This window comes from Cygnus atratus, chromosome 23 (genome assembly GCF_013377495.2).
Source record: "Cygnus atratus isolate AKBS03 ecotype Queensland, Australia chromosome 23, CAtr_DNAZoo_HiC_assembly, whole genome shotgun sequence".
In the NCBI taxonomy this organism is placed as follows: Eukaryota; Metazoa; Chordata; class Aves; order Anseriformes; family Anatidae; genus Cygnus; species Cygnus atratus.
In genome coordinates, this window is record NC_066384.1 from 2,193,094 (window position 1) to 2,220,893 (window position 27,800).

Genomic DNA, 27,800 nt, shown 5'->3' on the forward strand with positions numbered 1-27,800 from the left:
GAGGAAGGGAGGGATTTAAGGCAGCCCCTGCCCGGGCTGCGGATGCCTCCGGGTGCAGGTGAAGCCCCTCGGCTCGCTGGGGCACCCCGCAGCCCCCTCCTCGCGTGCCCCATCCTGGGCTCGGTGCCCCCGGCACGCGGCTGACGGATGCGGGGAGGCACCGGGGGTGATCCCTGGTACCGAACCTCTCCTTCCCGGCCCAGGCACTGCCGGTGTGCGGGGCACCGGCCACCTCCACCTCCTGCCCTGCGTCCCCTGGGCGCACAGCGGGGGTCCCGGAGCACCCGCAACGCCTCTCCTGGGCCCAGCAGCAGCTGGGGGGCTTGGAGGGGGAAACCTGTCACTGCTGCAGCCACACAGCTCCCCGGGGACCCCACGGACACGGGGACACCCGGCTGCCCTGTGCCACCCACACACGCTGCCCCTATCACCCATCGCAGGGGGGGTTATAGGGTCCGGAGCAGTGCAGAGCAAAGCCAGGGGTGCGGGGCTGTGCTGCCCACCCCGGGACCCCGTGTCCCCGATGTCCCCCCACCCTACCTCTGCGTGCAGCCGGTCCCTGGCCCAGGGGGGACCCGGGGACACACCTCGTCCTGGCCACCAAAGGGCGAAGGCAGACAGACAGATCCACGGCATCCCTCCCGCGGCGGTCCCCGGCGGCTCCCCGCCTGCCCCAGCGCCCTCCCCAGCCCGGGTGCGCTCTGTTTGCCTGCTATTTTTGGCAGCCTCCTAAGAGCTCCTCTCAGGCTATTAATAATGAGAGTGCGAAATTCGTTTGGCCTCTCCTATATAAGGAAAGGTAGAGGCTTAGAGGCAGCTAAATATACTGGCGCGTGCGGGAGCGAGCGGGGAGGCTTTGGCACCGAGTGTGGAAAAGAGATTGTTTGAACAATGGAAAGACGGACTCACTCGGAGCACAGGGCCCCGTGCGGACGGACGGAGGGACGGCGGGACGGATGGATGCAGGGATGATGCCCGTGGGCCTGGCCAGGCCCGGTGCTGCGGCACCCGGTGCCCCCGGGGACCCTGCTTCTGCAGGACGGCAGCGGCAGCAGGGGGACGCGCCTGCGGCGGGGATGCTGCGGGACGTCCGGGGCTGAGCCGGCTGAATTTTCCCCAAAACACGCGACGAAAGATCCCGTAACGAACCCGCTGGGCCAGCAGCACCCCAGGCTCGGTGCCTGGGCAGCAGGGACGTGCACTGAGCCGCCTTCAAGCCCCGCTGCCGCTTCTGGGAGCCCCGGGCTGGGCCAGGCGCTGACCTTGCCCCGCTGCCGGGGCCCGGGAGAGCCCGGCTGGAGCAGGGAAAGCAGCAGCAATTCGGGGAATCCTGATGGCAGGAAGGCATGGAGGAGCAGTGCCAAATTCACATGGTCATAACAAGGACAACACAGGCAGAGGGGTGAGAATATGCGCGGAGCAAAAAAAAAAACAGAAATGTGCTCTCCCCCTGAGCTCCGTAAAGAGCTTTTCTTCTTTCTTCTTCTTTTTTTTTTTTTTTTAACCCCTCCTAGGCAAGGTGCTACATAGGGAGGGCCAAGCAGGGCCGGGGAGCCCTGGCTTGTGCCTGCAGCTACGCCGAGCTCCCCAGCACGTCGGTCTCATCCTGGGCCGCGGCACGGCGGTGCCGGCACGGGGAGAGGCCCCGATAACGGACCTGGGGTTGCTCTGAGGCTCCGTGCGAGGATGGAGACAGCAGGGAAGGGGCACAAGCAGAGCCCCCTGGGGCACGTCACCCAGCAGGTGACCCTGGGGGGTCCCAGCACCCCGGAGCCCCCCGTGGTGGGTGCCTCCTCCCGGGGAGAGAGTCCCTTTGGGACTACACCAGCAGCTCCAACCCCGGACCCCCCCCAATCCTGAGCACCTCGCACTCCGTGGCGCTCAGCACCCGCTCCTCTCCAAGCACCTCAGCTGCATCCCGCCGAGGAAGGTGCTGTAGGCCAGAGGCTGGTGTAGGAAGGAGCAGCTGCTTGCCCTCGGGGCAGGGAGAAACCCCGGTTGGTTCCATCGCTGCCCTAGGGGCTGGTGCAAGCTTTTTGCTCCAGAAGCCAAGCCCCAAGGGCCTGCAGCTGGGGGAACTCCTCGCCCACAGCCACCGCCCGTCCCACACCTCTGCAAGGAGCCAGCAAACGTTATGTGGTGCTGAGCAGACAGCACAGGCAGCTCGGCTGCAAAGGGGCAGCCTTCGGAGAGCTGCACGCAGGGGCATGGGGAGAGCAGGAGGAATAAAACCAGCAGAGTTTGGGTGACACGGAGCGGAGCAGGAGCGCAGGGGGAAGGCACGGAGCTGGCAGCACCGCTGGCAGAGGGGCAGCAGGCTCCTCGGGTTCGGCTCCTCGTGTCCTTGGGTGACCGCGGTGCGAACCCCGCGGGCTCCAGCACAGCCCCTCGGCCGTGGGAGATACGGACGGGTAGAAGGACGGCTCTGGAGGCGTCTCCGTGCTTTGAAAAAGCCACGTCGCACAATGTAGTCGGGCCCCTTTCGGCTGCCATGCATTCCCTACAGCAGCCAGCGACAGCTGGGCAGCCTCGACCATCTCCTTCGAGGACTCCACTAATAAATGTTCCCCTGCTTCACTAAGAGGAACACCTACCCTGCAGCTTGAGCCCCGACGCTTCTGCTATTTTGCTTTCCAGTAAAGGCAGTGACCCACACCCCTCCTTCGGCTGTCGGAGAACAGCCCCGGGCACTCTGCACCCACGGCCCCTAAAGCATCACCGAGCCCCAGAGCCCAGCAGCCCCCTGAGGATGAGGAGGGACTCCCAGCTCCCGTCCAAGGAGGGCAGTGGTTGCATTAGGACCCATCCCGCAGCTGAAACTGGAGAAAGAAGCAAGATGAGCAGCAGCAAAACATCTTCCCTGTTTATTTGCAAGAAACTTTTTGTTTAAAAAATTACTTTTAGTCTTGATCCAAGTAACACTGCAATCAAACGTTGTTAAACCAAAGTTCAGACAGGTCGGGCAGCCCGCCGCTACACGGAGGAATGAAGAAAAGATTTAAGAGCAAACTATTTTAAAACTAGATCGTAACGTTTGCCTCAAACATCTTCACAAGTGTTTGAAGTTCATTTGTGTTAAAGAAGAAAATAAAATCAAGTGACTCCGATGGTTCATCTAACAGATGTCTCAGCTTTTAGCTTCCACACATGGGTAACTTGTAGCCAGCGTCTCTAATTGTGAAATCAAAATGCATAGCAATGCAGAAACCTTCCCCGTGCAAGGTCAGAGCGGGACCACGGTGCTTGGGTAACAAATGAGCGATGATATTGGTGATGCTACGGGGGAGAAGGAGGCGAAGGATTTGGAACACGTTTGCTCTACATGCACACACCTTGGAAGGAGGTCTGCGTTAATGGTGCACCGAAGCAGCCTGCCCCGCGTCTCCTGTGCCAGAAGTTACCACCTGCAGCTCGGGAGGGTTCCCCCTCATCCTCTGCAGGCCCTCGTGCTCCGATGCTGCCGGCGTGGCGCTGCAGAGGGATGCTCAGAAGCACCAAGGGTTAACAAGGGGAAGAGGGCTCGGGGAGGGGGGGCCGCCCGGTGCACCGCTGCACTGCGAGGGAATACCAACGGGGAGCCAGAACTGTAAAGGGGAGCTCGCGCTATGCTCCGTCACCAACCTGCACTCAGCGGTGACAAACGACTAAGGAGGGAGGAAGCCGTCCTAACCAAAGGGCTTGGAGCAGAGGGAATGCCACAGCCCACTGCAAAACCTTCACGGAGGCAGACAACGGCTCTCCTGCATAGGGTGGTGCTGGCAGCTGCCTAAAGCACCTCAACCCGAAGGTGTTTCCGCACGGTGAAGCGTAAGAACAAAGCCAACCTTGGCTAAACAAAGGTGTTGGTGAGTAGCAGCCGCACAGACTTTAATTCTTCCCTCTTCCGTAATAGGAAGCCAGGCTTGCTTGAATGCACGCACTGCATCTCCTGCGAGGGTTTCTGATCTCTGCAGCAAGGAATGCCTGAACCACTGCAAGCACCGCTCGCTCACTGCAGAGGGGATTTCCCCAGGACGGACAGGAGCAAGAGACTTGAAAGGCATATGCCCCAGAAACAGCTGAGTCCAACAGCGTGGAACGATTTCAGGCACGGTCCCAGGACCACATCTGCTTAATCCCTGCAGCTTCCAAACCTCGCTTTCTTGCAGTCTGTTCATCTCACATCCAAATGAAGGGAAATGCCTCAGAGGGTGGCGTCACCCAAGAGTTAAGTGTTTGGCCAGGAGCGGGCTTGCAGCGAGGGCTCCAGACAAGCACTGGGCTGTGACCCTTTAAGGCACGGCAAGGGGAGCATCGTCCTGCTGTCATGCCATCCGCGTGTGTGGTCCGAGGCGGGCTCCTCGGGAAGGAGCAGTTGTGAGAGCGGGTGCACGAGGAGCAGCCCAGGCAGGGGCCGCTTGGCGCTGAGCACCAGCTGCACGCCAGACGGACACAAACCGGAGGGTGGCCTGGGCTTTGACGCAGGCAAGCGAGAGGCAATCCCCGTCCCAGTGCAGGCAAGAGGGCACGAGGCTGTTGCCCCATTCGGGACTCCTCCGGAGAGTGCCTGGCTCCAGCTCTGGTGCCTGCGGAAGACAGCTGATTGCCCAGCAAAATAAACTTAGCAGCAGCCACGACTACATTCAGCGAGGGGACATTCCCTCGCATTCAATATGGTTTAATCTTCATCTTGCTCAACACAAATCAGTAGTGCAGCAATATAAATACAACTGAGGAAGTTAAAGCCTTCTGGCTTTCATAGCTCAAAAAAAAGCCAATGAAACGAGTTTCCAGTTTTTAAATTAAACACAAAGAAAGGCAATAAACTGCCCGCCCATCCGTGGAGGAGCAGCGGCATCCTTCATGCCAGTAAGAGGTTGATTTCTGCCCGAGGACAGGGGTGCAACTCATGAAAGCAGCACAGTGAGATAAAGAAGCAGGTATGGGAAAGGACCACCGCACACCTGGCTCCCAGCAAGGCCTTTCCCAGAGTTCAAGCAGCAGAGAAATACAGCCACCGGCTGCTGACACTCACCGTGCAGTGCCACTGGGTACTGAGAATTCCCTTTTCCACTGACTACAGGACACCAAATGTACTTCACGCTGTACCAGGAGCACACAGGGCTATTCAGCTGTAATGACACGAGGCCACTAAGCTGCCAGCCAGAGGGAAGAGCCAGCTGCTTGGAACTGAAGACACCAAACCCTGTTTGCTTGGGTTGTGCAAGTTTTAAGGAAAAGAAACCCCGCGTGGCATTTCGTAATTGAGATACAGTTGTTGTCCAGACTCATGGAGGGCTTAGGGATCGACAGAAAATGCTGCTGAACTACACCTCATAGCTTTGGAATTAAGTCAGCCATTAAGCAAGTGTACCAAAGGCGAGTGTCCCATCCCTGCTCTGGTATCCAACAGGAGAGCTTGCTGCAGGAGGGGGGCTCCCAGCCTAGCTAATTACCACAGGCAGGTCAGCTTTTCCACATCTGAACAGCCACCGTGTCATCAACACTCCCAGTGAGAAAAGCCTAACAGTTATTTAGAACGGCTACAAAACCCTCTCCCCTACCTGCAAGCTGATGGATTGTGACCATAGTGTTTAGATTCCTCCTACTCTACACTCCAAAAGCAGCCAGTGTACGTGAAAGGACATATCTAAATTAAAATAGTGCTTAAACCATTAGGGAAGGTGGGAGTAAAAGAAAACAGAACTGTCTGACAGCAGAAGTAGTTTGTGGCGGGCTATTGGAGCCCGGAGGGAGCTCAGAGCACAGCCTTGACCTTCCTTCTTCAAAGAGCTTCCAAGGCGAGTGACCTGGAAGTCCACAGGTGTTTCTCTGCTGCAGTCTGAGGTGGGCCAGGAGGGTCCTGCACATTCACAGTTGCTCCAAGTGGTTCTGTCCTGCCACACTCCAGATGCCAGCTCTGTCTTTTCTGACGCTTCATCTGTGGTTCACAGTTGTCTTCTCCCTTTGATTTCCCTTGGAGTTCAAATTCAAGTACAACCAGTTTTAACTGAATGAAAAGAAACCCGCAAAAACAAAGTTATTTTCTGTGAAACAAGTTAGCAGCTGTTGTCCTAACCAAACTGGCCTCCAAAGGCCCTTGCAGAATAGGGACGGGAGTGGCCTTCTCTTTCCCATTGAGCTCCAGCAAAAGGCCACCTAAAGGGAGCTATAGGATTTCCTCCCTCTGGTTCTTGGCTTTTAGCATCACTTGTCCATTACGCAAGGAGCCGTTCTGGCTACGGAGCAGTTTCCCTTTCTCACGGTCAGGCCATGTGAAGATGGCTTCATCACTGTCCAGTTCAGACTCGGAGTGCATCAGGCTAGTGTTGAGGACCTGGGCTTTCTGTCTGCCACCTTTGAAGGAGAGAGATTCCCAGGTTAAAACTACCTTTAACACTGGTCAAACACCGCAATTTAACTCCATTCCCCCTCTAAGTCTCACGTTCCTGTCACATCAAGGGATGTAACACAGGAAATCAGACTTTCCTGTGTCCGTCACTATTCCCTCAAATGCTGAACCCGAAGACGAAGCGATCCTGCTTCAGACACCTTGCCATGACAGAGGTCACGCAGACATTTCCAGATAGTGCAAAGCACAACAAATGGGTAGGGAAACAAATCACATTACCAGAAGGGGCTGTGAGAACTTGTGGGATCTCTGTCTCCCTGACCTTGCTTGAGGGCATTGTCTAGAAAGCTCTCTGAGGGCTAACGGCTGTGGTAAAGAGAACACGCAGGTGTGCAAGAGAAGATTGCTGCATTCTTACTTCCCTCCCTACTCTCATCTCACTCCTCTTTCCTGCAAAGGGAGGGAAATAACTTAATGGGCTGAATTTAGATTAATGCACAAGGACAGGAGAGAGACATTTACTGACATTGTCAGCTGTGGAAATATTTAAATTCAGCTTCTGCTTAATGGAGAAATGCAGTATTTCCTCAGTTATCAGAATGCTCCCTGGACGTATCTAGCAGGGAAAAAGACTTTAGTCAGCAGCCAGCCTTGGAAGAGGCAGGATGGGTTTAGTTACCAGAGAGCAAATGGTTGAGGCACATTCTACTGCAGAACAATGAGCCCTTTATTTAACAGTGGGGCTCTTCTGTGCGGGGTGACAGATGGTCAGATGAAAGCAGAGTTGGGTGCAAAGGGAGGGAAATCCACCCGTTTTTTCTTCAAGGGTACCATGCAGTTGGGATGGCCCACTTCTCAGAGGAATTATCTGCTCAGCTCTGTCACTGCAATGCCCTTCAATGCTGTCGTTAGGCACTGTTCACCTTCCTGGAACACCATTAAATGGGATAATAGGATGAGCAATTATTTTCCTCTAGCAAACAAGGACCGGGGACTATTTTCCACATGCAGTTATTTAGAACGGCTACAAAACCCTCTCCCCTACCTACAACCCCTCCTCTTAGAAACAGGACTAAAACTCTTACTCGAAATGCCTATTTCAGCAGCTGAAGCACTACCCGGCATTTGGTGGGGCTGTGCTTTGTATAAACTCTCCCACTTCTCCCTCCTCTCCTGGTCAATCAGCAGGCGACAATGGCTCAGTTCAGGTATCAGATACAATCAGCAAAAACACTCCAGCCTGAAATAACTCAGTGATCTTTGCAAAGCACCTGACAAGCACCATCTAGGACAGCAATGCCGACAGGAAAATGCTGGCTAAGAACACTGAAGACAAGCGATTGCCTTTCTGGAATGGGCCGATGGGCCTGTAACCACATAGAGCACTGGGGACTTCGTTGGTCTCTCCCCTAAGATAGGCACCTGCTTCTACGAAAAATTAAAGGATGAGCTAAAATGTGAAACTTTCAGAGCCTTGTGCCCACAAGGACAAAAATGGATACCTTTAAGAACGAGTAATTTGGGGTGGGAGAATATTGGGGCAGAAATGAACAGCAGTCTCTCCAGGCCACCGAGAATTTTCATGTTGCTTGGTGTCCCTTTGTTTACCACAGAAAGTCAATCAGTTTGGTGAAATGCTTAATGACACTGAATTCATGCTTAGCTGAAAAGCCTTGCCAAGGAATTGCATACTGGCAAGAAGCAAACTGACTAAAACAGAGTACCAGAACTAAATGAAAAACTTCAGAGCAAGAGAAGCTACAGTCAACGCACAGTTTTGGACTTCTTGGATGAGGCCGGTCTCTGAACTGCTTACATTTATCTGCTTTGTGACAGAAAGTGGAAATATCAGGACTATACCAGTTTCAGCCCCAATTTTTAAACCAAAGAGTTAGATAACGACTAAATACCCTGTCTACTGATCAGAAACAAGCTCTTAGATCTTCTGAGACTCGTCTGTCAGTACCTAACATCATGTTTGTTTCACTCTGTGATTTTTAATTCCACTGAGGAAGAGTGTTCTTAGTCAGCATTCTGGAAATGCTGAGCTCTTCCCTCTCATGTTTTACCTGCTTTGGGATTTGGTTTTAACTCCAGGCTTTCTTGATCCGTTGCATCCAAAATCTTATATTTGCTTTTTCTTTTGGATTTTCCTTTTCGTCTAGGAAGAAAAAGGAAGAAAAAGAATTAAGAGGCAGTTCATTTCTAAAAAAAAGCCAGAAAAAAAAAAAAGATCTTCAAAGTACTTGCTTATTTCAGATTATGTTAGTAACAGAAAGCAAAACATTAAAAACACTGCTTTAGTTGCACATTTACAGGCTAATCCAAGTCTCACTTCTTAACTGAACCCAGAGTTTTAGGACTTCAGTGTTTCACTTCAAACACCAAGTGACAAAAACTAACATCACAGGGCTAAGCAGCCAACCTGCTGGGACTATGGGTTTGAATCTCTTTCACCTCCTAATGCAGCTACTTGGCTCTGAAGCACAGACACAGAGAAGGTTATGACCTCAGTCCCACCTCTTGCAACAGCAGATCACCATCCAGGATAAGATTCCAAAGGCAACCACAATGAGGAACGATGCAATGATCACATACAGCACACTCCACTCTGAAAGCAAAACACCGCAGAGATAAAGACGATTTGGCAACTCATGCAGTGGAGTGTGCACTTTAGATGACTACTCTCAAGAAAGAAAAAAAGAAGGGCCTGACCCTTTGCAGAATTACAGAAGCTACTATCACCGGCGGGATCACTAACTCACCTACAGAAGCCAAAGGCTTAAGATCCAGTGTGCAGATTCACTGCACAAGGTTGTTTTTTTTTTTGCTTTCCTAAAAAAGCTCTTTTCAATGTATGTTATTTTTCAAAATTTGCTTTCCTGGGACAGGAAAGCCCTTATAGGGTCACAATTTACACACTGAGAATAGACTCAACTCTTAGCGAGTGCTCACCAAAAGGTTCCGAAGAGGAGTCACTTCTCTATCAAATATTTCCTGCCTAAAAGGTAAGTTTAGTGAGACCAGGACAGGGACCATCTCCTTGGGCGAGCATGGTGTCAGAGACACTGGGAGAAAGCAGGTGCCTGTTACACAGCATACCTTGGGCTTCACTTTTTGCTTCCTAAAGGTGAACAACACCAGGGAGATTTCACGTACCACAGTTGCTTTCGCCATCCCCCATCTGCACCCTGATGAGGTTCTCCATCCAGAACGGGTCGCAGACACAGCGCTTGGTGAAGGAGTCACAGCGGCCGTGCTCCGAGCAATTCAGCTGACATGCTAGGGACCGAAACCAGCAAGGTGAACTAAATGACTCACACGTGAGGCAAAAACGGGATAATATAGTTCAATACGGCCAATCACAGAAAATTCAGAAAACTGCTTCACAAGCAACACGGCACACCACACATAACATGTTACAAGAATTTTGCCTAATAAGATCATGATTTTGATATAAAGTCTCAGAATTTGTACATTTGTTAAGTAAATGTTTTAAAAAAAGGTTTTGACTTTCAAACTCAAAGCCAGTCTGTGAGACAGACTACAAGAAACAGATAGATTCTTTAAAGTGATCACAAATCACAGCATGAAAACGGAACTGAACTTTTAGAACTTACGGTTCTGTGACCTTCAAAAGCCAATCAAAGCGGTATTCCATTAACACTGCACTGTAGTTTCAAAAGTAACAATCTGCTTTTGATCTTCTGAATTCCCATCTTCCCATCAACATTACAAGTAACACTTGTATGTTTAACAAGATAAATAGTGACTAGTCATAAGCAAATAACTGGTAAATAACTGATTAATTTGCAGTCTAGTGGACTTACTTTTCTGCTTCCAATTTAAGAAGATACAAAAGCTACCGGAGTATGTGTGTGTGTATGCACACGCAGGTGTGTTTAGCACAAATGAAGGCCCATACTCTTTGCAAGCATCTGAGACGAGGGGAAAAGATGTTAGCTCATACAACAGCAACTCTTACTTACTGACTGTGTTAATTTCTAGTGCCCGGAAGATGAGGAAGTCTGACTGCTGTTTCCGTAGTTCATTTTTTAGTGTCCAGGCTACCTCTCGTCCTTTGAATATCTGATGGGGAGGCTGGTTCTGTACAAAAAACACCATCTTCGTGCTGGAAGTCAGACAAAAAACAATTATCTGCTACTTCTCCAAATATCAGGCAGAGAACCATTCTCCCCTCTGTCATTACAGGGGCTTGCTCAGAATCCCAAATTTGCTTGAAAGTCAAACTTCTGGCTCCCTCTTGAAAGCACTAATGATAAACCTGGTCACAGAGTAGATGTCCCTTTAGGACATCAGATCCAACCATACTTTGAAAGCTAGGGCTGGACTGTTCTTTAGTTTGATAATGGTTTTGTCAAGCCTAGTTTCAAACATTTCTAAGCATATCTTTGCATGCTCACACTAAATATGGAATTACTCAAACTTTCTGGTCTTCCCATTTTCATAATCTCCTCCCTCACTCTGGGATCCTTAGACCTTATGACCCATGGAAGTCACAGGCTCATTTAACTGTTCTGCACAGAGCTCCAGCAACAGAGAAAATAATGAAGATTTACGATCTTTTGCAAAGCTTACTTTGAATGCAGGGTTAGAGCCAGGAAAACAAAAAAGTACTGGTACAGAGGTTGCTGTATTCTCCATCTTTAATTCTATGAATTTTCTAATAGAAGAACTTGCTCCCCTAGGCTTGCAAGCCTTGCAGAGCTCTGGGTATCCTTCAGATTCACAAAGGGATAACTCTATGTTTCAGGCTTATTATTACCAGTGATCTTTTGAGTGAGTCAACAGCAGCTGGGGGAAAAAGATCTTTTTAAAAAGTACAAGTTACTTTGATAGTTGAGGCAAAAATGTGATGTTAAAGCCATCTGTCAGAAAATAACCTCTGCTCTTTTATCACACTTCCCACTCTTTTGTCTACCTAATAAACATAGATGAAGTGTTAATTACAAGAATGCCTTACTTGTCTTTTTCAGTGGAAGAACAGTGGCAACTGGTCTGGTCATGGCAGAGATAGAAAGGTAATACTGAAAACAGAAAGTGCTGGCTCTTCTGTTCTGAGCTCTTTAGGTTTGCACGGACAATGAATTCTGATTTTACTGCTACAGCAGGCAACACAGGCATGAAGGAATCAATACATTATTGAACTCAGGAAAGTCTGAAGCATAACTTGAGGACTTATTTCTGGCTTGCTGCATGATTTTAAGCATGTCACAATTTTTTTTTCCTCAATGCTTCATTTACCTTAATTTTTAGTAAAAGTGGAGTAGTTTTAAGTGTAATACTGCACTTATTTCAACAGATTATCACCCTGTCCTTGATAACTTAGTTGCCACGCCACTCAAATTCACATTCAGGCATCCTCAAACATACCTATGGTAATGATGGATTGCTTTTAGTACATAGATTTGTACTAAATAGACATTTCAGAACTAGTTGCTGAAGTTTTCTGCAAAATAGTGAATTTCCCAGACCAACCATTTGTACAGAGGTGGAAAGCTGAATTTGACCAGGTACTTTCATGCCAAAGCAGCATGAAGAGGATCCAGCTGGGCTGAACCACCCTTTGTATGACTTGCTGGTTACTCTACTTGAAGTTGAGCAGGTCCAGGCAGGCAACAGGACCCTGGCCTACAGCCCTGCCTATATGCAGATTTCCACTTGTTTAGAAGAGACCAGCTGTAGTTTATTTTAAGCTACATCACAACCAAAACCAAGTTTTTGTTTTCTGTACAAACAACAATTACACTGGTTTCCAACGTTTCATTTTACATTCGAGTTGTGCAGGCAGTAAAGCCAATATAAAACTACAAAGTTGGCATGCGACGCTACTGCTAAGGGCATTGCTACACCAGCACTGTGCACTGCTCTAGTGTGGCATCAACTTTTCGCTAGGCTACTCCTTTATCAAGCCCCATTATTTGTCCAGTTATAAATCAGTTGTAGAACCTCCTTCAGACAGTCCTCACAATCCTCATAAACAAAGATTAGTTCTTATTTTACAGATCTGTGGGGCAAAGGCATTAACAGCAGACAAGAGCTTTGAGGACAATGCACCATCTCCAGATGGAAAAGATAGCCAAGACCTGCTTGGCAACATGCCTCCTCTGACCTAAGCAAGCAGGAATATCAATTTTAAGCAACATCTTTGTATGTTCTGATTATCCAACCTGCTTCCCAAGAGAAAACAGCCCTTCGTTTACTAAACCCTTAAGCATTCCTCCTCCTTGTACATTCACAGACAAACCCTACCTTTGCTCAGTGTATGGCTGGATCTTTTGCACGGTGATGTCTGAGTCGAGGACCCCCAGCAGAACCCCTATTTGTCGGATGAACATCCCCTTCTGCCTCTCAGTCAGCTGGCTGACGTTAACATCCAGAATGATCTCCACAAGGTTATTTTTTCTAGGATCTAGTGAGAACATTGATGAGATAAATAGAAGTTCTAAAGATCTGTATTAACGGTCTGGGTACAAGTCAGGCGTCTAGCATCCTTCCAAAATGTTTCTGCTTTGAACACAAAAGTACAGAATCTTGCTGTAGGGAGAGATACAGGTCTATGACCTTTACTGCTAATGGAAAGTGGCAAGAGTCAGCCTCCAAGAACCACACAAAAATACAATTATTTCCCCCAGAACTTTTGATGTTTGACACTTTTGAGCTGGATCTACAGTACATACTTAGTACAGTACCCTGACTATGTAACCATATTTACAACATGATTCTGTGATACACTGTCTTCAGAAAAACAGAGGGCTTGCTAATATGCTGTAGGCAAATGAGGTACAGCACAGAAACAGACTCACCAGGTTTGACTTCCACTGTTGTCCGTTCTACATCACTCTCTCCTTTGGCATCTGTTACTCTGAGATGGAATGTGTAGGTCCCTTCCACCAGATTGGACAGGAGAAGGATGGGATGATGGTCTGAATTATTTAAGACTTCCTGGAAGGCAGAGCAAAAAAAAAAATCAGGAAACCAAGCCACAAACTAGCATGATATATCACCATGTTTAAGGATATCACTAAAAGGTAATGGGTGCAATGATCAGCTTTTTATTTCCTCAGAAGTTGTCAGTGCTACCTCTCACCGACTTCTATGATGCTGCAGACTGCCATTTAAAAAAGAAAACTCACCCCAGCTGCAGGGCTGCCCTCATCCCGGGTCCACAGGTAGCTGACAATTCCCTTATCATCAGAGGATTTTGATCCATCCAGTTCAGCTGTATTTGTAGGCAAGGTGATGACAACATTTCCCGCAATCTTTGCAACAGGTGGCTTGTTTATCTCTAAGCAAACAGAAATAAAGCAGTTGGAGGAAAATCTGGTAATGCCCAATGAAAAACCTGCTGCCTTAGACCTCTACTACAACCCAGAAATACTTATCTAACCCTGGGGGAGAGAAGGGCAATTACGTGCTGTGGGATTTAGCTGAAGACACTATTCCTCCAGAGAAGGACAGACCCCTGACTTACAGAAGGCCATTTCAGTGCTCTACACATTATTCTTCACCCATTCCTGCTTAGCTCGCCTCTGCTCAAACAGAACCTGGGTCTCAAGCAGTTCTGCGTGTGGCTGGACATACCTTCTTTGACAATAACGTTGACCGAGCTTTGGCTCTGCAAGTTCCTCTCATCTTTAACTGTCAGAGTAAACTCGTATGTCCCAACTTGAAGGCCTGTTACAGTGGCAATGCTGCTGTTTGCATTCTCCAGCTTGACACCATCTGGACCCCTAAACAAAGTACACAAGGATCAGTTTAAACTTTGTACAGATCGTTGGAGCTAGCCTCACAACAAACATGAAGCTCGAGCAGAGTTTACGGAGATGCAAGCAGACAGCTGCCTGGAAATAAAAAGTCCATGACAAAAAGCAGAATTATTTTCTTCAGTTACAGCAAGAAAATCAAAAAAGTGCATCATTCAGAACAAGGACTACACTATTTGGTGATTTAGTGGTTTTTTGTTTGTCTGTTTTAAACCAGGGTAACACTAATATCTGCATTTAAGTAGGGTTTAAAAAAAGCAGAATTCCCAGCAAAATGGGCTCATGTGAACTGTGTAATAAGCCAACTTTTTCTTTTAAGAAAAGGTACAGAGCAAAAATAGTTCCTGCATTTATAGGAGCTTTACACAAACTTTTGCATTAGCAAATAGGAAAAGCTACTGCAAGTTGCTCCTAGGCTCTTTCCTGAATTCTCTAAAGCACTTTCAGGGAATTTAGAGTCTGAGCAGCAGAACACTGCCTCTTTCAAATATATTGCAAAAGTATGAAGTCAGAAAGCCCCGCTGTTATTTGATTACGAGAGTCAGCCTCTTCATAAGACCAAGACCACATTACACCAATTCAATTCAAACACAGCCGGTCTCCTTTACATGTCGCAACCACACTGAGAATGGGCATCAGGCCTAATGCTCAAGAAAAAACGCCACCTCTCTCCAGTTAAAACATAAATCCTTGTCTCATTCAAGTCAGTGGTGAAGCTTGTCAGGCCCAATGAGACCAGGATTTAACAAAAGAGGGGTACGTGTGGTGTGTCTTGTTTGAAATTAAAGACCCAGATACTTGCAGAAGAATGGTCTGGAAGATGATACACACCGTGTTTTTTCCCAAAGAAAGGAGACTATTTTCTGGTCATCTGAGCTCTTGCTGCCATCTAGAGTGGTGCTGTCCACAGGCAGAGTTAATTCTTTATCTGGACCAGCATCCGCCTTTGGAGGCTTATTGTTCTCTGAAAAAGGATTGCAATACCTTTTTACACATACGCCATAAAGGTGGAGCTTACTCCCCCAGCATTAAGAAGCTTCTCCAAGATCCCTAGTATACTTTTTGTCCGTTATTTCTCAGAATACTCAGAAAAAAGTGAGTTAACAAGCAGTTAGGAGTTCAGATCAGTTCTACTGACATTATTACAGAAGCTTTTCCGAAAGAAACACAAAGCTACTACAAGATCTAGAATATATTAACAGAATGATGCTCACCTCTAAACACTGGAATTGAAGTGGCAAAAAAACTAAGGGCAGCTTACCTGGCTGGACTATCACAGTGACCTCTGCAGTGGACTGGTGCCCAGCAGAATCAGTCACTATTAGCTGGTAAGTGTAATCACCTTCTTGCATTGCAGAGAGCTGTAAGACTGGTGTCCTCACCCCCTGCGAGAAAACATAGTAATGTACTGAGAAGATTCCTTACACCAATCATTATAGATCTGAAGACTGTTTTTAAAACAACTATTATCAGCAGATTCTAGGGGCTTATTATTAACCCCTGCTGTGGGACCAGAAGTCTGTGCCACTTAAGCATCTGCGACACTCACACCCAAATTTATGCACAGCACCAAGGACACTGTTGTGGAACGAAGTAACAGTAATGCCACGCAGGTATACAGACCCTTTGAGATTCAATAGTTAGCAACCCAAACAACACTCTCTGGAACCCTGGTCAAACCACAAAATTTGTGAACCTAATTAATGGACTTCCTTATTCCATAAATGTGACCTTCGTAATGATCTTTAAAAGAAAAATGATGATATGGAAGCAAGTTCCTGCTTTATACTGTTTGGGACTGAGGAGTGGCTGGTTAGTATCAGCAAAGTTGATACTCCAAAGTTTAACTCAAAAGGTTCATTTCACTGTGTTTGCCCGTGACTTGGCACAAAGGGTTATACTGTGAATCTAAATGCCAAGAAGTATTCGAAACTGCATTGCTCAAGAAAGGAAATAGGATGCCGTTGAAAACACGTGGCTAGACTGGTGCTGGTACCGGCTCAGCCATAAGCCAATACCATCGTCACGTGGTTTTAAGTGTTTATTTAACCATCATGTGCATGCTCTGTAGGATTCTAAGAAATACTTGATAACAGCCACTTAAAAATGGGTTGGTTATTGAAAAAAACAACAGCCAATGAGTAACCCAGGATGAGCACAGGAGACCCGCACTGACCTGCATCTCCATCACCTTCCCTTTGCTGTTAGGGCTGAGCAGCCACTCGTAGCTGACAATGCTATGATCATCGGTGCTCTGATTCCCATAGAGGGTAATGGAATTCTGAGGCAGGGTGATCACTTGGTTTGGGCCTGCATTCGCCACCGGAGGATAATCCACTGCTTTGTTCACAGTCAGGTTGGCAGTGGTAGAGTTGCTGGCACCATCTGAGTCCACTACTGTTAGACTGAAGAGAAAAAATAAATTGTGAAAGCAGTGAAGAGTCATAATTATCAGAACAGAATATAAAACACTGGCTGGAATTAACTGAAATGCAAAAGGGATAGAAACTTAAGGCACTTAAGGACAGGATAGTCTTTTTTTTTTTTTTTTTTTTTGGAAACCAGGCTAACACTTCAGGAATCCTGTACATTTCATTCCTTTATTCTTATGGGATGAGAGCTGGCCAACAGGTCCAGGTATAACCTACCTGAATGTGTAATTCCCAGGTACCAGGTTGGTCAGTGTCAGTATGGCAGTATCGCTAGAAACCTTTTCCTCCCGCAAAGGACCCTTCAGTTCTTCCCAATGATAACTGACAATTTTATCATCATCAGTGCTTTCTGTTTCAATTAGGAAAGAAAATGGACATATAAAGAGTTGGAAAATAATGCTTCACAAAATCCAGATGTTCAGTTCCCAACTTCGGTCATAGGCTTAGTGAGCAAAGGCATTTCCGGTACAATCCCCGTGGTCTCTCACACTCGGATACCCAAACAGTATAATCTCCTCTGCCCTGTTTCACGGGTACACTTGAACACCCTTAATCCCAGGTTTGTGTGTGTGTCGGGGGAAGAAATGAAAAAACGACTAACAAAATAGTACTAGTGATGGACAAGACAACCTGAATATATTTAAAGAAATTCCTGAAAAGCTCCAGTGTGGGCCAGGATCAGTAGAGGTGGTGTGATAGCTAGCCAATATGTTTGAAGCTTAACACAAGAGTTGTTTTTGTTTTTTTTTTTAAATTCAATTCTAAGCAGCAATCTCTAGACCTTCCCTTTTCTAAGGGGAACTCACCAGGCGAGTCCCTTCCAGAGGAAACATGGATAGGTGCTGGTGTGTGCATTCCCCTCTCCTGGCAGGAGAAGCTGATTCTTTTCACTAAACTTTACCCAAAGGGCCACCCTAGAACCACACACAAAGAAACCAGGCTTGCATTTAAAACAGCAGGTACTCACGGCTGCCATCAATAACAGTTGAAATGGTTGGCAGTGAAATTTCCTGGAACTGTGGAGAGACAATGGCAACTGGAGGCCGATTCACCCGAGGCTCTGCAACAACAACCAAGCTGTTACAATGACATCTACAGGCAGACCACGATACAAAACCCTGACTAAGGAAATCTACAAAACTGCTTTGCCTTTGGGCACTAGGGGTGGCAGTAGAATACATGTTGCACATCACCTTCCCCCTTCCCAGCTCTATCTACCCCTTCAGTCCCTGCAGGCATTTAATCGACAGCTCAGCAAGTCCAGGAAGGGAGTCCAAGTGCGGAGTTGATGTGCCATGCAGCTTCGAGACAGCCACTGATCAGACTGACTGCGGAGAACTGCATAATCACCAACAAAACGATTCTTGCTTCCAGCAAGTTATGAACCAGTGAAGGGAAGCAGTGCTAACAAAAGGGATTTTAAAAAAGGAAGGTGAACTGCAACCACGCTAGTACTCTGGAAATGGCCGCAGTGCATCTGTCCTCCCATTCTGAGACAAGCATTCAAGCACAGACTATTCTAACAGAGCAGCACCTAGAGCTTCTTGCCAAAGTTTGGCTGCTGCTCTGAAAAATGAATGATTTTGATGCATGCTGCCAGCTGCGGATTCACTGCTTATAAGGAAATGATCAGCAACAGCATCCAAAGAGCAGCCACACACACTTGCTAATTTAGGGAGTGCAAGAGCAATTCCTTGCCCACAAAAGTTCTGGAAGAAGTCTTGCTGAAGTGTGCAAAATAAAGTTCTTTTGCATAAAAGGAGATACGGAACATGTGGTTCCCTCTTTACGCAGCCCATCTAAAAAGTAAGAGCTAGTGAATGCATAAGCTACTGTATTTATACCAGCTCATCTGCAAACTATGCTTTTAAAAACAGTGAGGAATGAGATTTGACTCAACCTGCCTGTGGTTGGGAACGATATTCTTTACTGGACAGGGAAAAAAAGAACCTCCAAAGGAGCTTCAAAGCTCTGGCTTCCTTTCATTTTCTGCTCCTGCCGCTATAAGCTTTTTACCCGGTTACAGCTAGTTTCTATTGCTGCAGTGGTCTTCCAGCATGAGGCATTTAAATGCTTTTGTATCAGTATTCCAGCTCTTGCACTGAGTGTTTGACCTGGGTGCTGTATAGCAAATACCTATGCATATTAGCATGGCTTCACATTTCAGGAAATGACTTAACGCACATACATATATACTGAGTTCACTGCACAATGACTTTTCATGATGTTAAACTAGGGTCTAGTCAAATAAGCAAAACAGAGACAGATGAAGTTAAGGAAAGATACAACCCCACTGAACTCACTTGGATTCACTGTTACGTTCACATAACCTTCTCCATGTGCATTTTCGCCATCAACGACAACTTTGAATTCGTACAGACCAACAGTAAGCTGAAAAGTAAACACAATTATTAACCTTCAAGATGCTAGCACCTTGACTTGAGATACTGAAAGGTCAAGGTATCAAGCTTTGGCACAGCACTGTATTAGCAGCATGGAACAGGCAATTCTGCTCCAATCTATGCACACAAGGCAAAGGCTGGCTTCCAAGCCAAGGTGTTATTACATGTATTTTAGTTTACAATGACTACGCAGCAACCAAAGAGTAATATTTCTTATCGCCACAGGTGACAGGGTTGTCAGTCAAGCTTGACTTTCTAGCAACAACAGGCAAACAGAAGAGATCTAAGAGATTAGTTCAGGTTGTCTGGGCACAGGAATCCATGCTAGCAGATTGCATTTGAGATAAAAAAAAAAGCCTGCACGTAAGAAAAGAAATTCTCTGCTTGTGTGTTTTTACAAAGGAAAGTATTTTTTCTCTGTTTTCTAGGTGATGTGAGTGAGGCAGTCACCCCTTCACCGTTCACTGCTGAATGAGATGGAGAAGGACTGGGTGCTGGACAACAATTATGGTATCCAAAAGGCTGAAACCCTGACAGAAACAGACATGCTCCTTTTGAAGGGCTTTTCTCTGCATAGTACCACGATTAAAGCCTGCAGGTTTTTTTTTTTTTATGAGTGCAGTAGAATCCATGACGCTTAAAGGAATGTCTCATAAAATCAGAACTGTACATTCATGCAATATTTAAAGTCATTCCCTTGTTAAGAAAACCCATCTGCAGAAACTAACGATCCTTTCACTCTGTCAGAGCTAAAAGCAGCAGCCAGGTATGAGGTATTCCATCGCTCTAAGCTAATGGAGTCAGCCAATCATTTTTCAGAGGGTAGTACAAGGCTTCTGACCTAAACAGACCACTACATTGTTTCAGCAGTAGAAATATTCACAACCCTTTGTTAATGTTAAATTGTGCCATTTTTACAGTTTGACACACTGCTTGTAGTCAGCCTTTAGATCCTGCAATCAATTTCTTTCTTTCCCTCACGCCAGAGCAATCTCTTTTTTACAAGAGCCTTAGAAGAGCTTGTAGTCAAATGTTGGCTGCCTGCCCGTCACGCAATTCCCTATTCATCCTGAAATCACAAACAAGTCTTTCTTGACTACCAGGGTCCCTGTCTTCTCCACTAGGCATTCCATACAATAGGATACTAAGCAGCAAAATAAGCTTTACCTTAGATAACTTAAGGGTCTGAGAGTGCTTCCCTTCCATTTCTCCACTGTAGTCTTTCGGATGAGTAATCAGTTCCCACTCGTAGGAATAAGTGGTTCCTTAAAAAAAATAAAAATAAGAATCCAAAAGTTAGTTTTTAAAAGACTGCCTTTCTGCCATGCTGAAAAAAAAAGCAAAGGTATTAAACGTTTACAAGGCTCATTCTGCTGCACTACAGAGAAATGAGACAGCTTGGAGTTTGGACTGTAGATTTTGGGAATATACCCAGGAAAAGAAACAATCTGTGCTTTTAAACACATTTACTCAGGAGCCAAAACCCATCATTCTGCCTCTAAGGCATTAAAGAGGTTTGGAACAATCACAGCTCCAGAATGATAAGAGAGAAAAGCCTTATTGTGCCCTCAAATCCTGCAGGCACAACATAATGCCGGCTTTTGAACAGGAATATATCTCATCTACCCCTGTTGCTGTGCAACATGTAACTTGCTCGCCTCCCCCTTTACAGTCTCTCACTGCTATTGTGGACAGAGCGATAAACATGAACTTCACAAATACCCATGAATAATTCGTATGATGATAGGAAAACTGCATAGGAAAATATCCTTCAGTTTGTCGAGCCCACCAAATCAGATTTAAATCCACCAAATGAGAGAATACGTGCTAAGAGAGGTTGTCATGTACCAGCAAATATCACTAATACACACTGAAGAGCTGCTTCTTCACATGGCACTGAGAATATGCTGCCTCCCAAACCTAACCTAATGATTTTGTGGCACTTTCTATGTTTTTTGTCTCTTTCTATTTTCTGTGAGAGGCAGCATACGAGGGAATAGCACAAGAGGAAAAATTTTTACAGGAAACTCTTCTTTGACAAAAGATGTTTTCAAGACTGCCCTTATTTAATGCTTTATGTAATGCCTGTTTGTCATTTCACCATCACAAGCCCTTAGCAGAATTCTCAGGGAAGCCTTACGAGGTGGTGGTTCGGGAAGCACAAACGCATTCAGCTGAACTTCGTTCTTTGGCAGGGTCACCTCGACGCTGTCTCCAGCAGAAACCACCAGCTCCTTCATAACTGAGAGGGAGAAACACAGAATTGAAAGAGGAGCAGAAAAATTAGATACGTACATAAAACACCACCCTGGCTTCACAGTCTGTGAAATAAAGATCAGCCACAACTGGCTGCATTTTGTAAACATCCCCATCACTCAGTATAGCTCCTGTTTCAGGTTTCAGGCTCATTGTTAAAGCACAAGCACTAATGGGGTTTTACAATTACGAGGCAAACCCAAAATTACTCAGCCACCTCCAGCTCTTTGCAGACACTGTGCAGCTCCTGCTCCTTCTCTAAAGAGCTGAAACGTGACCCCTGGGCCCTGCACAGGGGCCTCTATTCAGCCAGGTCCAGCAGGACGGGAAGGGTTTCAGCTGACAGGTTTTTGGCAGAGAACCCAGCTGCAGTCTCATGGCAGAGCAAGACAAACACTGCTATTTACCAAACTGCAATTTCAGTTCTTTACAAAAATACGAAGAATCCAAGGCATTTCTTAGTTGAAAAACTGCTTGGGGGCTAAGAGATTTTCTAAAATCTGCATAGCTACCACACTGCGTATGGGAACTCAAAACACAAATCTTTTCCTTTTATTTACATTTTGTTTTCATCCACTTCTTTTCCAAATAGGAGAGGCCTGTAGCATTTCTCAAGACTTTTCCCGCAATCCTATTTCAAATAAATTAACAGGTAGCTTGTTTTCGAAGACTACTAGGGAAAGACCAGAAAATTATGGCTGGTGACTTTTTTTTTCTGCTTGTTAGCATTAAAATGACCAGAAAGTTCACTGCATTTCTTAAGAGTACCTCTCAGCCTCCTCCTCTTCCCATTTATTTTTGTCTTTTTTATTATTGGGCCTGGGAATTATGCACAGAAAACAGGAATATAAGTTTGCTATTTCCTAGTCTGACCCCATCAAAGACAATGTTTCAGAGATATGCATCAAAAATCCAAGTAAAGACAGACACAGAAAATGTCAGTAAACATTTAGCCTTTCTTCTATTTAATAGCTATTGGAATTAACCAGTTAACTAACTAGAAGAAAACAAGTTTTTCAGATCCTTTTTCCCCCCTTCTCAATTACTCCATCTCCTGGGATTTTATAACTCCAGTAGTCTTTCAGCTGCAAAGAATTCCAAAGCAAAAAGAAATCTGACCTCAGTAGAAAAAACAACAAAACAAACAAACAGACAAAACCCCAAAACTCCTCTTAGAAAAAAATACCCTTCACATCATCTTCTCTGTATTATTTAGCAAAACAAGGAGGCCCTGGCTACATTACATTTCCAACACAAGCCACTGAAGCTGTTTAAAATAAGTTTTCCAGTTTTAGCTGGGGTAAGTCCTTAAAAAGAATACTGTTAGCACAGGCATCCAATCAGCTTCCTGCCAAAAATGTCTTTGGATGCAACATTTCCTTTACACTTTCCATTTGTTCCCTTGTAAGGGAAAAGAAACCCTAAATTCAAAAGAAATTCAGCAAACTGGATTAACTGAATTCTGAGTTATCACACGACCAGTGAACATCATTCGATGTAAGCACGCATCCTTATAGGATGAGCTAATGGCCTCAGTGGGTTAACAGAACTGTCCAAAGTGCATTTTTGTTTTTATACATTCTCAAATATTTGCTTTAAGAAATACCAGTGTGAATAGAAATGTGATTTTGCTGCAAAGCAACGTGCGGGCTAATGGCCAAGTGCGCTGCTCTGTGGCTGAACCGTGCATTGACATTTCAGGGATGGAAAAGAATCAGATACTCCCCACCTCTATCACTGAACTTGAGAGACAGCAATGTGTCGTGACTGCTGAAAGAACGCTTCACATGGCTGTGCCTCGCACCCCATCCCAACTTGCATTTTGGGAATGAAGGTACCAGTTACTCCCAAGCTGTTCTTGGAAACAGACCCAAGGGTCACGTGCAGATTCGTGATGCTGAAGTCCCGTTCCAGGACCTCATTAGTTAACGGGTACCAAGCACCCCAAGTGCTGACACACACCTCAGCACCCTTTCAGAAGTACAATCATTTTTGAAACTACCTCGTGTTTTTCAGTGCTGTGATGGCTTAACAAAACCTAACCAGATGACCTCTGCAGAAGCACTGCATGTTTTCACCTGGGGTAGTGGCAGTAGTACTCGGTGATGCAGCAGTGTTGGTCTGGACTGTAGAAGCGCTAGTGTTTGTGGGAACACCGCTTGGCACAGAAGTAGCAGTCTGCAGCTTTGTTGTGCTTTTCCCCTGCACAGGGCTGATGGTGGGCAGCGTATCTGAGGAGTGGGGATGGATGAAAGCATCATCTGGCTGCTCAGGCTTCTCCGTCTTTCCAGTAGCTGTCAAGCCCAGTGCTACGGGACTGGAGAAAGTAGTCAGCACTGACAGCTCTGGTGTGGGTGTTCCTGTGTGGGTCTGGAAAGAAAAGAGCAGTCTTAGTTTAACTGAGCTCTGACTGTCGGTTTTGTTTGACTGTGTTCGTTTCACACTGGACCCAAATTCCTTTGGATCACGCTGCAGAATAAACTCCACCAGAAGTTGCACTTCTCCAGTCTGGAGGAAGCTGAAAAGGCCCTGGTTTCTTTTCCCACTAAGAAGGAAGCTTTACTGCTTCCACTTTTAAAATGTTTCTCCATGTCCTTCCACAGCAGACAGACCATTTCTAGCCCCATGGAACACCAGTTAAGATCCTAGGTCCAAATACAGCACGTTATTGACGTGGCAAATACGACAGAAGATCCAGGTTCAAAACTGTGAGTGAGTGGGACTGAAAGAACAGAGCTGGAATAAGGCAGGAGCAGGAAACAAGGACCGGGAGCTGGGGTACATTTTGGATATTTACCCACGCCATGTAGCCCTTTTTCTAAAAACGTGCAGTTGGCAAGCACAAAGGAGGATGACTGCAGTGGCATTTTTATCTAATAACCCAATCTTTTCAGCAAGATGAAGTTTATTTCAGAACCATTCTTCAAAGCAAAGTGACCTGACACAAACAACTCCCTCAGCGCATGCCAGAGGAGATGCTTTTGGGGCAGGGAGCTGAGCTCGTGGACAGAAAGGTTGCTCACATCCATAGAGGATGAGCCACTTTATTGAAAATAATCAAAGTGGCAGGAACAATTTCCTTTCCTTTATCAGAAAATTCCTTCTGCAGTACCTAGCCCTATTCCAGTTCTTAGCCTGCCAGGCAGTACTCTTGACAATTCACCGTTCACCATAAAGTACGTGTGCGTAGCATGTTTTCTTGAGCTAAATCTATTTTGGGAACATCTGCTAAATATTTAAAATGAAACAACTTACCATCTTTGACTTGGGAAGCATTTTGGAACTGGATTGCCCACCACAGGAATAAAAGTTCACATTGAAGGAAAAATTATCAAGCTTTTATACTATACCATGCTACTGGCATTCAGTCCAGGAAACAGGGACTGTAAAAGTGTTTTAAACCACGGTGGGCAACAATCTGTTAACATTGGGCTGTGCTTATAACCATTCAATGCCAGTTCTAAAAACAAAGCCATCCTGCACGTACTGGAACAGCCAGCCAAACCAGGAGTACCGATGAAGGCACTGAAAGCTTCTCTGCAAAAGCATTTGTTGCAGACTTGGGCAAATCGTTTCCTCCCTCCATATCTCAGCTAACTTGCCCCAGTGATGGAACTTCAAACACCTCAACTCACTTGTATGTTCAACCAACTTTTGAGCTTCATGGACCGAGGAACCAAACACTATTTATTAGTGTTAAGGACATGAACTGTTTTTCTTTATTTGCTTACTTGTTGATGGGCTTCCTCCATCTTTAGTAACACTGCAGGTTCTTTGGAACAAAGATGCAGCAAAGCCTGACATTGCCCTGCGCTGCTCTTCAGCAGCAGCCCTGGGACTGGTAGGTGTCCCAGCCAGCACCATCTTACAGCAACCCACAGCTTTAGCAGCTGGAGATGCTGACACGCTTCTGCCAAGTATGTGAATAAAATAAAGTCAGAAATGCTAGCATGACAAGAGCCGAACAGCCACGCACGAACTCAAAGACACTTGAGACAGACTGCTCAGGAAAGGCACAGAAGCAGAAAGTCTCCACAGCTGCAGACCACAACAGGGAGCCGCTTTTTGCTTACTGAGAACCAACCCACCTGGGTGCAACAACAGCTGTCACAACCAAGGCACGGGAGACCAGCGTCCGCCTGCTTTGCACAGCAGCTGCGGCTCTACTTTGCTCAGTAATACTTCCAGTGAGCTGGATGCTTCCTCGCCTCACTTTTTAATGCCTAAAATACTCTACAGTTAAGAGAGATCCTCTTCCTCCCAGAAGTCTTCGGGATAAATCGACCGCCAAATGTCTGCGGACAGCTCGAGTTAGATAAGCTTTGCCTGGAGCAATGTAGCAGTCCAAAATGCCTCCGATGCTTGCAAGCTGAGGCATTCCTTATCTTTACTCCATAAACCCAAATTCTTTAAAGCAAAGAACAGAAGACTTCATTCTTGGGGATAAAGGAGGGGGAGAGTAGAAGTTTGCCAGCTGTCCTATCTTATTAGCTTACCAAATAGAGAGAAGTGACAGACTGGCCTGAGAAAACATGTGTCAGGCATTTATTCCAACCCCTAACTGCCTTCGTCCTGGGACAAGCGACCTCTCCCCCTCTCTGAGGGTCTTACATCTGCAAAATTCAAATAAAGCAGGCTACGCGCATCAGAACCTGCACTGAACCTCAGTTAACTCGAAAGAAAAATACCCATGTCAGGAGTTTTATTCCATTGATTAATGTAAATGGGTCTTTCCCTGGTGAGCCTAGTCTGAATTTATGAAATAGTTTCTCTGCAGCTTAGATTGCATCTTCGATTGTTTGCACCAGGTGTAGTGTCTGCAGAGACCCTCAAAATTTTGAGTAACCTCACAAAGCATCACAGAATTAGTGCCGGGTGTGAAGAGAGACCTTTCCTCCTTCCTCAGAGAGTAGACTAGGCTTGCCAGGGCCAGGAACAGCCCAAGTTGTGAACGCAGGAACGAGCTCTCTGGCTCTGCTCTACCAACTCCCCTTTACAGGCTGCAGCCTTTTCCTACAGCCTGCCTGCAGGACTGCTGCAGTGCTGCAGGAGCCCTTCTCATCAGCAGTGCTGCACTTGCACGCTTCTCCGGAGTGGCCATTAAATGCATCGCTAGGTTTTATCAAATGCGTCGCTAGGTTTTAAAATTGGCAAGTATTTCTGCAACAGGGCAGAAAGATTTTGGCGCTTGGCACACGTCACTCACTAATGGAAAAAGCACACGTTTCTCTTCCTTAGAGGAGGAGAGGTGAGCAGGGTGCACTGCGGTTTATCCTGGTACATTAGAGCACTGTAACACAGGTACAGTAAACCCACAAATGAATGCTTGCTGCACATTACCAAGTGGCATTGCAGGTGGCTACAGAGCCGTCAGAACTCCAAGAGGAAAATTAAAACTCAGTGAGGCAATGTTGTGCCAAAAAGTCGCTTGAGTTTTCCCTGTGTCTCTAGGAGAAAAGGAAAAGATTTACCTTGCCATGCATTCAATGCTCGTAACAGAGGGGGAGAACGTGCACATTGATTTCTTTCTCGCCTTTCAGGGAGGAGTTGAGCCCCTCTGACCTCACCTGTCCTCTCCCACTTCACGTCTGATGCTCCCAAGCACGGACGGCTTCGCATGCAGTAATGATCCAGCGTCCTCCCCACCTTCCAGCCTACCTGCCAAACCTTTGTTACAAACAGTTTATTAAATACCCCGCATCCACCTGCTGAAGCAGTGTAGCACTTGACCAAATCTAACCCAGATGACATTTTATTGATTTTAGTACGTGTGTAACTGTAACTTGACTTATTTTGGCCCATAACCAACCCAAGTTGGAAAACTCCCTGTTTTAGCATCTCCCTCCTGCAAAGGCTGGCCAGGTCCCAAGTACGCAGCCTCAAATGTTATATCCTTGGCCTAAATTAAACTGCTCTCACACCAGAAAGGCAAGGACAGCTGCATAGCTTGACTTATATTTTGCCTGTGAAAGTTGGATGGTTTGATAATCAAGGAATTAGCCCAGGGCTGGGTAGGATTAGCTTTGACTCAATACTCCTGTCAAGGTGGATTTTTATTTTTAATTCTTTCTCCTTCTTGAGAACTCTACCCTACACCTCAGAAGTGTGATCGCCACTAATTTCATCACAGCCAGTACTTTTCAGTAAAAAGTTTTTATTGTGACAAAACTGCATTTTGTCAAAAGATCCAGGCTTTCTTACTAGCAAAAAACCAGTAAGAAAACCCCTTCCCCCTGCATACATCCAGTGGCGCACCATAATGACAAAGGAGAGCACTTCCTAAGGATGGGAAACCTTGGATACTCAGCACTATTCAGCAGCTGATTAACCCATGAAATGTAACATCTGCAGCCAGCTTACTGAGAAGGCACCAAACCGCAATAACACGAACAAACTGAACAAGCAGGGAGACAGCGACTTTTACCCAAGAGCAAAAGACAACACTTAAGGCTGGCTGTCAAGAAGCCTGGCCAGACATTACGTACGTAATGAATGAGAGAATGGGGTCACCGAGGAAATCTCAAATATTAGGAGGAAGAAAGAACAGGCAGGGTAGAAATGCTGCAGTACTGCAGGGGAGGGAGAAAGCCGA

At 46.4% G+C, this 27,800-nt stretch overlaps 1 protein-coding gene across 1 annotated transcript in view; it reads right to left on the reverse strand.

The window, feature by feature from the left end:
• Positions 1 to 4,617: 4,617 nt before the first annotated feature.
• Positions 4,618 to 27,800, reverse strand: part of KIAA0319L (KIAA0319 like) — a 31,482-nt gene continuing 8,299 nt past the window's right edge. Inside the window, exons 4-21 of the mRNA XM_035562051.2 lie at positions 23,287 to 23,578; positions 21,093 to 21,194; positions 20,120 to 20,217; positions 18,854 to 18,941; positions 17,518 to 17,610; positions 16,767 to 16,899; positions 16,295 to 16,523; positions 15,380 to 15,503; positions 14,950 to 15,082; positions 13,937 to 14,085; positions 13,489 to 13,640; positions 13,159 to 13,297; positions 12,605 to 12,764; positions 10,321 to 10,463; positions 9,491 to 9,613; positions 8,852 to 8,942; positions 8,401 to 8,492; positions 4,618 to 6,336 (exon numbers count right to left, since the gene is read on the reverse strand). Coding sequence (XP_035417944.1) covers positions 6,149 to 6,336; positions 8,401 to 8,492; positions 8,852 to 8,942; positions 9,491 to 9,613; positions 10,321 to 10,463; positions 12,605 to 12,764; positions 13,159 to 13,297; positions 13,489 to 13,640; positions 13,937 to 14,085; positions 14,950 to 15,082; positions 15,380 to 15,503; positions 16,295 to 16,523; positions 16,767 to 16,899; positions 17,518 to 17,610; positions 18,854 to 18,941; positions 20,120 to 20,217; positions 21,093 to 21,194; positions 23,287 to 23,578 — 2,529 coding nt within the window. The 3' untranslated portion in view covers positions 4,618 to 6,148. The remainder of the gene's footprint in view (positions 6,337 to 8,400; positions 8,493 to 8,851; positions 8,943 to 9,490; positions 9,614 to 10,320; positions 10,464 to 12,604; positions 12,765 to 13,158; positions 13,298 to 13,488; positions 13,641 to 13,936; positions 14,086 to 14,949; positions 15,083 to 15,379; positions 15,504 to 16,294; positions 16,524 to 16,766; positions 16,900 to 17,517; positions 17,611 to 18,853; positions 18,942 to 20,119; positions 20,218 to 21,092; positions 21,195 to 23,286; positions 23,579 to 27,800) is intronic.